This window comes from Poecilia reticulata, chromosome 17 (assembly GCF_904066995.2).
Source record: "Poecilia reticulata chromosome 17, P_reticulata-male-v2, whole genome shotgun sequence".
Classification (NCBI taxonomy): Eukaryota; Metazoa; Chordata; class Actinopteri; order Cyprinodontiformes; family Poeciliidae; genus Poecilia; species Poecilia reticulata.
The window spans coordinates 20169075-20178833 of record NC_088846.1 but is presented as its reverse complement, the minus strand read 5'-3'; the positions used below and the strand labels follow the sequence as shown (position 1 = coordinate 20178833).

Below are 9759 nucleotides of genomic sequence, written 5' to 3'. Positions count from 1 at the left end.
GTCCTGGTTGTGGCTAATGAAACTAAACCAAAAATGTGGTTAATTACAGCTGATTGATTATTTAAATTGAGAAGCATCTATATGATTATTTTAGTCTGTCTGTCTGTCTGTCTGTCTGTCTGTCTGTCTGTCTGTCTGTCTGTCTGTCTGTCTGTCTGTCTGTCTGTCTGTCTGTCTATCTATCTATCTATCTATCTATCTATCTATCTATCTATCTATCTATCTATCTATCTATCTATCTATCTATCTATCTATCTATCTATCTATCTATCTATCTATCATGCTTTTTTCATTTCACCAATCAGCAGAAGACTTCTGAAACTAAACATTTCTATTAAACATGTATCTGTCTACTTGTTAGAATGCTTGTAAATCCTTGCGCATTTCATCTTTTTTCATAGATAAAATAAATAAATACATAAATCAAGTTCGTCTTTCTTACAGCGGGTGAGAAGCAGGTATTAGTCGTTATCCCTCTCCGGTCTGCGTTTTTGACGGTAAACGTGGGCCTCCCGGTGCCTTTTTACCGGAGCTGCCAGATGATCGGTGCGGAGTGGAGGGTCCCACGGGACGCTAAACACGTGGTCTCGGCTGCCACAAGACGTCAGCGGCAGATGGCATGGGTACCCGGTGTTGGCATGAGTGTCATTCCTCAAAGAGAGAGGAAAGGAAGGGGGAGAGCGGATCGCAGCGAGGAGGAGAAAGGAGGGTTTGAGCTCTGGCTGGTTTAATTGTGCAGTTTTGCAAAAAAAAAGAAAGGAGAAGAAGACGCTGCAGCGGAGATTCAGAGGCGATAATTGGGACCATGAGGACAAGTACATGCTGACCAGAGGTGGGTATGATTTTTTGTGTGTGTGTGTGAGCGCGCGCGCGCGTGTGTCTGTGTGTTTTATTTATGTTTCTTTTAATGCAAGTAGTTAATTCATTATTTTTCAGCTGAATTTGAAGAAAATGGGGAAAAAAAAACAAAAAAAAAAAACGGGGCTGGATTTTGTAAAACTGTCTAAAAAATAGGCAGTTAAAGGGCCAAAACATTTTTTCAGATCATTGTGAATTGAGTGTCTTTGAAAAGACATCAGTCACATCGGCCTCGCTTGCCAATTTGTTCCTCTTCCTCCTGGGAGGACTCATTCACAGGGTAATTAACTGACAACCTTCAAAAGACGTCAGCGCTGAATTTTGCTCTTACAATTTACGTCTCCTTTTTCTTTTTTTCCTTTTCCTGCAGGAGACATGTTGACGCTGCCATTCGAGGAACCTCATATGATGTGTGAGCCGCGCTTTGGTGCCAACTATCCCCGCGAAAGCCTGCCTGACAGCCTGCAACAGCAGGAGCGACAACAGCGTCCCACAGCCAGATCCGACCCGGAGATGATGAGGGATGCAGAGGACGACCTTTCCGACAGGGATGAAGACGAAAGAGAGGACGACCAGGACGAGAACGAGCTACAGAAGAAACGGGGGCCGCGGAAAAAGAGGCCCGGCAAGGAGCAGGTGGACAGGGCCAAACTCCGGCGCCAGGAAGCCAACGCCCGGGAGCGCAGCCGGATGCACGGCTTGAACGCCGCGCTGGAGAGTCTGCGCAAAGTTGTGCCGTGCTACTCGAAAACTCAGAAACTGTCCAAGATCGAGACGCTAAGACTGGCAAAAAATTACATCTGGGCCCTATCAGAGACCCTGAGCGCGGGGAAGAGACCGGACCTCCTCGCTTTTGTGCAAACTTTGTGCAAAGGATTATCTCAGCCTACCACCAACTTGGTGGCGGGCTGTTTGCAGCTGAATGCCAGAAATTTTCTCACGGATCACAATGGAGAGGTGATGTTTTCTGGCAGGTCGCCTTACGAAGCTATGTACTCGTACACCGGCTCGGACATGAACTCGCCCCCGGGCCACAGCGGCGGCGCGCTGGACACCGGCTCTAAACCTTTCCGACACTACAGCTACAGCAGCGCCTACGAAACTTACTTCGAGAACCCGTCCCCGGACAGTGGGAGCCCGCATTTTGACGGCCAGCTGAGCCCCCCGATGAACTTCAATGGAATTTTTTCCCTAAAACACGACGACCCGCAAGATTATGGGAAAAGCAGCCACTATGGTGTGCGCTACTGTGGCGCGCCAGGGCGCTCGGCCCTGGCACCTAACTCAATGTACCGAGTCTCCCCAGAGGCCCGTTTCCCCTACGACCTGCACGTCCGCAGTCAGTCCTTCCAAACGCAGGGGGAAGTCAATGGCTCTTACCACAATTAATTCATCACATGGGACAAAGTGCAAACTTTCAGATGCAAATTTCTCTGCACAAAAGTAAAAAGAAGAGAGAGAGAGAGAAAAAGAACTCAGATGTTGATGCACATTTTGGGGTTTAAAGTTACTTCTTAACTGTAAAAGCAGCAGTTTGGATGTTATTTTAATTTATGTTGAATGACTATTATCTTAAATACTTTAGATCCCGGATTTTTAAAAGAGAGAGAGAGAGAGAAAAAAAAAAGTTTTAATAAATTGGTGCTACATGCTTGCTTCCAAACAAGTCAAATTTAAGACGAAACACGAACTTGTGTACTTTTTATTTATTTATTTATTTATTTATTTATTTATTTATTTCTCGCTTTTTTTTCCCCTCACAGTTTCAGTGTAGTGTTTTGTTTTTTTTCTTCATGGAAGTACAGCAAATGTTGGTAATCATACACTTTTTGGATATAGCTGATTATACCCAACATAGTTTGTTATATATAAGAAAGATTTAAATGAAAGGGGGGATAAAAGAGCTAAATTGATTTCAGTTCATCAGGGAAGTTCACTCGGACATGTTTAGAGCGAAGAGAATCTGTGTTATCAACGAAACTTCAATTGAGCTATGCAATCTTGCCAAATGCAATCAGTGCTTATTAAAAATCAAATGCATTCTTACAAACACACCACATAATTTAGGACTTAAAATAGGTCAACTGAAGGACGAGGAGGTAAAAGCAAAGGCGGAAAATGTCACATTTAAATTCTTTCCCATATGTCGGATAATTTTTACGGTACCGAACTGAATGTAATTTTTTCCCAGTATTTATTAACAGTTTATTATTATTATTATTTTTATTTTTTTATTTTAAGTCCGTTTTGTTTGATTGTGAATAATATATATTAAAAATAATGTAAAACCACAATGTAAAGTTTTATGTGAATTTCAAGTTCGTTTATGTTGCATTGTTGTAAAATTTCACTGCACCTGACGGGTGGGGGGGATCACATTTGTGCTCAGCTGGAATAAAATGTAAAATGCCTTAAAATGGGGGAGAAAATGGTAAAGGCAGTGGCCATTAGTAAAAACCACAAAGGGGAAGTTTTTGGTTGCTTGATGTGAACTTTTCTTTCCCGTGGAGCGACTGTGATGCACTTCGTATATTTCTGCACAATGTTGGTGACCGTGCTCATAAATCCTGTTGATTTTTGTAATCGGATACCGAATGCTTGGATGATGAATCTAATTGATTTCCTGAAACGCACACACACACACACACACACACACACACACACACACACACACACACACACACACACACACACACACACACACACACACACACACACACACACACACACGCACACACACATGCACGCACGCACTCACGCACGCACAAACTCTTCACACTGACGCGCACTTCTGGAAACCCGTTATGGATCGAATTATTCGTGAAGTAATGTGTTAATGTTTTGTGATGTGTTTTGTCGCAATAAAAATAAATAAATTAAAAATAAAGGAATAAATTAAAGAAGAGGATGTGGGAGGCTTTATGTTGTGGCCCAGATTCTCAGCTTTCTGTGGCAATGATCGACAGCAGATGGCAATTAGGGAAAAAGAGAAAAAAAAAATAACAATAGTAGCTGGAAAATAAATTAAGATAAAACCATTACTTTTATTTAATATGTATTAATACCACTCAAAATGTGGCCGCGCAGGCCCGTAAGAGGATTTGCACTCTTGATTTTATTTTATTTTTTACATCCTAACGCTAAAACGCTCGAATTCCTGCAACTCATAGTCACTTTGCGTAATTATAAGTTGGCGTTCATTGTTCTTTTTAGGATAGTTTATTTCCCTCTCTTTTTTTTCGTTTTTATTTGTCGCTAATTTGACTGACTTCCAGCTGATCAGATGGCTGATTTGTGTCAGAAGCGCCCAGGAGGTGTTGGATGTCATCCAGGCTGCGGCTCATGGCGGTTGGTTGATCCTCCCAGTTTGGAACCAAGTGGGTTTGATAATCCCCGGAGGCAACAACATTACTGCTGTAAAAGACAAGCGATCTATTCGAGAACAGAAACGATCAACAGTCTTTCCTGTCTGCTGTTTGTTCCTGCTCTTTTCGTGTTTGGAGCCACCCCGCATGTTGCTCTTTCTGGGTGATTTTCCAAACGTTTCGGAGTGCTTCAGTAAGGCCGTTTTCAGTGGTTTCGCGGGATCGTTAAGGGATAAATAATCTAACAAAAAGTGCCGTTGATGATCACTTTGTTTAATGTTGCATCGCAAACATTGTTCTGTCACGGAAGATGGCGAATACTCATAACTTTCAGGCCCCTGAACTTCCTTCGTAATATAATGCAATTTTGTTCAGCATTCTTTTAACTAACAGCAAACGCACTACTTATATCACTTTGTTAAATTGTGTATAACCCTTAATCTTTTTAGAGTTTGTGAGAATTCAGCCACAAACCCACATTTTTAATGGGTTTTATGAAATAAACCAACACAAGTAATGCATACTGTGAAGTTAAGGATTCAAAATGTTTTTGTTTTAAATGAAAGTTTAACAATTGTATATCGTGCATTTTTATTCAGCCCTCCTTTTGTTCAGTACTCCTAAAAAAATCCAGCGCAACCAATTGTCTTTATAAGACACCTAACTAGTAAATATAGCCTGTGTGCAGTTTAATCTTAGAGAAAATACACCTGCTCTTTATTCTAGTGAACAAACAGCGTAACGAAGACCAAGAAACCCAGGGAAAAGGTCAGAGAGAAAGCTGCAGAGAAATTTAAGGCCAGATTATAAAACAATATTTTCAGCTTTTATCGTAAATCTACAAAGACAGCCACTCTAAATTGACAGGTTGGGCAAGGGAAGTATTATTCAGAGAACATCTCAAGACACTCCAGTCAAAAGGAAAATATTAAATGCTGTATTAGGAGGAAAACTAACACTGGATATCCCTTTGAACACATCATTCCCAATACGAGGACGACTTTCTTAATCAGTGACAGGAAAACCTGTTGGTGATGGCAGGATCCAAATAATGAGCAATGTTATTGGGAAACCTGTTGAGCTTGAGGTGTAAGTTCATCTTCGAGCAGGACAACAACCCAAAATTATGTCAGAGCTTCTTTTGAACGGTTTATTTGTTACCATATTCATTTAAATATGGAACAGCCCAGTCAAAGTCCAGACTTAAATGGAATTCAGAATCCTTGGTGAGGCTTCAAGGTCATGAGATGCTTTTTGTGCCGATATACCCAATCCAAGCCACGTACTGTGACTGAGACATTGTTTATTCTTCCCCTTCACAATTATGCACTCAGGTTGGATGTTATAACAAGGTGAAACGTTAAAAAGATCAATACCAAAACGGAAATTCCTCTTCAGTTTCCAGTATTTAATACAGTTAAATAGACAAAATAATATCCGAGATAATATCTAACCCTGCCAGTTAATTTTGTTGCTTTAACACCTGGGATCACACTTTTGTCTGTGATGTATGAAAATCAGAGAGGGTGAAGAGACACTTTATAAACACAAACAACCTAATATTGTACTTCTGGAATCCTGCTTAATCCTTTCAGCAAGTAAAAAGGTCCGACAAGGTCAGAGACTGAGGAAATTCAAATTTGGAAAATTTTATTTATCTGTTAATTAGTAACTTTCCTAGGCTTTTTGTTTGAAAAAATGTATTAAAATGTTAAGATCAGCCTGATCCAATTCAGTTCAATATATTTATTTAGCACAGATTCACAACAAATGTCTCCAGGTACCATACAAAAACAAACAAACAAACAAACAAAAAAGATCAAAGGTAAATTGTCAGTTTGAATTAGGTAATCTGATAAGCTATGAGCCAAGGAGTAAAAGCTACGCCATAAAAAAGCAGAGAAAATAAAATCAGTCAGAATACATCATTCAACTGCTTTATCTAAGACTAAAACAGGATTAAACAGAAACAAAAAGAACATGAAGTTATTGGTAACATCCCATCCAGCATTTTCCCTCCCAAACGACAAAGATCCGGTGTAACTTTTAAGAAAAAAAAAACAGAGCTAACACAAAGTTAATGGCAGTAATAGCTGCAGATAATGCACAACTGGAGAGTAAAAAAAATGAGCAAAGGGATGAAATTGGTCATTTCAGCAATCTATCCCACTATGACTATAGAATAGCTCAGTATAACCCAGGTCCCTGTAACTCCAAGTTTTGCATTAAAAAGGAAAAGTTAATGCAAAGTCGTAAAAGTTAAACAGCGTTTGGTTCACTGTCAAAATCTGGGATCTGGTTTCACAGGAAAGGAGCCCAGCAAGTAACTAAAGATCTGCCTCACATTCTGTAAGAGAATCGGTTTTTTTAAATCATGTGACATTAGGACAGTCTGAATTGTAAAAATAATCCTATTTCACAGGGTAAGATTTTAAAATTGTCCAATGATTTTCAAAACCTTAGAGACCACAAAGGTAACGATTAAAACAAACAAACAAAAAAAAGTTTAACAAGTTGGATCTTGCCCTGTTTGGTGTCCAACCAAATGGCAGTTGGAGTAACACAGCACACACGAACCGATGTCATTCACAAACATTCAGATTGCAGACAGGAAATCCCGCAGAATCCCGCGATACCAAGCGTGAATTTAGAGTAAAGAAACATGGCAGGCGAGCGATAGCGGTCTATGATAGCCATAGTTTGTGGACTTATTTTAAGCGGGAAAAGAAGGAACAAAAAGAAAAGGCGTTGGATAAAGGATTGGAGACAGTGCGAGCAGCTTTGGCTGCACTATGATTTGGAGGTGAGTTGTTCTGTTTTTGTTTCGTCTTTAACCTTCAAATGTTACTTTGTGTTCATTTTAAGTTTTTTATGTCTTAATGTTATAAAATATTAACATGCATTTGGATAGTATCAATGGCAAGCCCTGGCTGAACGAATACATTTCTAGTGACCAACTTATGCCAACTTAATGATGGATAGCAGCAAAGTTACCGGGTACATCAATTACTGTAACAATTTCAGTTCTCCTCCAACACAAAATCCTGAATAAACATTCACACTGGATATGATATGTCAATGTGGGCTTCTTCGTTTTTCGTTTTGGATTCCCTTCTGTGCTTACGTTACCACGCTTTCTGATTGGCTACCTAGCTGTCACAATCAGGGGTCATCCCAATAAAAGGGACGTTATAAGATATTAAAAAATCGGCATGAAATCCTTCAGTGTGAACTAGACTTTAGGCACCAAAATAAATGTAGAACATATTTTTTTCTTTCATTTGAGAAAGTTTGACTAATAAATGAAAATCTCTTTTCAACTAGTTGAATAAACTGCACAAAATAAGCTTTCTATATTTCATGCCAATCCTGTGCTATAAACATTGAATCAATTACTTAATCAGTCAGGCATTTTCTTATCTAATAAAGTTTTTTTTTACTACCACCTTCCCATAATAATTTTGAGGTCAAAACCGCTATTGCTGCTAGGTGTTTGGGACTTGTCTTGACTTGAGCAGAGGAGACAGCGTATATCCTGTTGTTGCTCTCAAATCCTATGTCTGAATGATTTTAAATTCCAGTTAAAGACCCATCTTTTTGACTTCTTGTCTTTTGTATTTTTTTTTAAGCTTGCAGTATTTTCGGCCTCTTTTTAGCTGTTCTTTCTTTTCGTATATCTGTTTTATTTTAGGTGTTTGTGTCTTTTTGGCTATATTTTATTTTATGGATTTGTACAGAACTGTTGTCACTTTGGGTGAGCAATGTGCCTCGTCAGTAAAGATTGACGGCTTAAGGAAATGTCGGTTCAATTTCAGAAAACAGTGGAAAATGCTTGCTTTGCATCTCTTGGTTTGTTCATGTATTCTTGTCAAGATTGAGGCAGATTCATTTTAGGTATTCACATAGAGTCCTGAGGGAGCACAGAGAGGAGGGGAAAACAAAGGTGCTTTACGCCCACAAGGTTCAGAGGGTGGCAAACTGGAGTTTAGCACTGGGTCAAACTTAAACATGCAACCCTACATTCATCCAGCTCATTAGACTCGGTGCAACAGAGAGGAAAAAAAGAGGGAGAAAAGGGGACCATATGTTCATGCTCCGTGTAAGAGTTAGGAATACAAATGGGAGATATGAGCTTTAAATTGTAAGGAAAGACAAAAACATACAGTGTTATATAAGAACGCTGTAAAAACTGTAAACAAAAACAAGACATGTTTTCAAATGATGTTTTGAGTTAATAAGGGAAAAATATACAAACTAATCTGACTCTATGTGAAACACTAATTTTGCCCTGAATCAAATAATGGCATGTACCGCCCTTTGCATCATCCTTTGCTGTTTATGGTTTGGAGTAATCATCTTATAAATCACTGTGGAGGAATTTTGGTCCACATTTCTTTAAAGAATTGTTATAAGACTCCACACTGGAAAACCTCAGAAACACAGACCTTAAACAGGTCATGGCACAATTTTCAATTGTTTCTTTTTAAGGAATTAAGAAGTATGCCTTTGGTCATTGTCCTGCTGCATAACGCTTGAGCATGATGTTCAGGTTATGCACTGAGGGCCAAACATTCTCGTTCAGGATTTTATGCTTGACGGCACAATTAAGGTTTTTATCATCTATAGCAGAAGCAAAGCAGTCCCAGACCTTCATACTACCACCACCATGTTTGGTTGTTGGTTTGTTGTTCTGAGAAACGCGGTTAGTTTTGTCCCAGGTGTAACAGCATGCACACCTTTGAAAAAGGTCCACTTTTATCACGTCAGTTCTCTCAGTCTTTTCCCAAATGTCTCGAGGATCCTTGAGGATCATGAAGAGGTTTTTTGGCAGATGTGGGAAGACTCTAGGTAGCGGTTGTCACTGTGGAAGTTGAACGCCGGTTTTACCAAGTCTGTTTTGTTATCGTCCAACCATAAAATCTGCCCTGAGGCAAGTGGCACCAGCAGTAATTTATATGTTGTTCTGGGTTTTTTGTGTCATGCCCTTGATTAGTCATTGATGTTAATTTTGGTTGGCAGCCACTCATGGGTAGGCTAAGTTTCATGTTTTCTCCACTTATGGATGATGGCATTCAGTGTAGCCTAGTAGAGTCTCAACCCCTTAGAAATGGCTTCTGTCTTTTCAGAATGATTTGATTCCCAACTGTTCTTGATTTTCTTCAGATCAGGAAGCTGTGTTCCTGATCTGAAGAAAGCTCTTTTAGCCAGCCTTGTGTTGTCAGCAACATTTTACTTACTTGAGTTCTTGATGGCACAGGTTTTAGAGTAATTAGACGCAAGTGTGGATTGAACGCGAGTGTGGATTGAACTCTGACCGACAGAAAGATGAAATCACAGGGATTTTATTTTAATTTAGGGATAAGTTTGCGCAGCAATTTTTAAAGTATTATATTTCAAATGCAAAAATATTTGATCTAAAATATCTAAATGTGGGGTGGGAAGAGCAAAAAATTAAGAAAATCTATAAATATTTCTTCACAAGCGCCGTAGCAACTGCATTTTCTCCAGTTATGCTGCAAAATGGTAGCGATTAGAC

The 9759-nt window shown here is 39.5% G+C and overlaps 1 protein-coding gene across 1 annotated transcript; it reads left to right on the top strand.

Moving 5' to 3' along the window:
* The first annotated feature begins 557 nt into the window (after window positions 1–557).
* neurod6b (neuronal differentiation 6b) lies at window positions 558–3899 on the top strand. Its single transcript, XM_008434508.3, has 2 exons — window positions 558–832; window positions 1229–3899. Exons 1-2 carry the CDS (start codon window positions 820–822, stop codon window positions 2245–2247), a joined length of 1032 nt encoding a protein of 343 aa, XP_008432730.2. The 5' UTR covers window positions 558–819; the 3' UTR covers window positions 2248–3899.
* Window positions 3900–9759: the final 5860 nt, after the last annotated feature.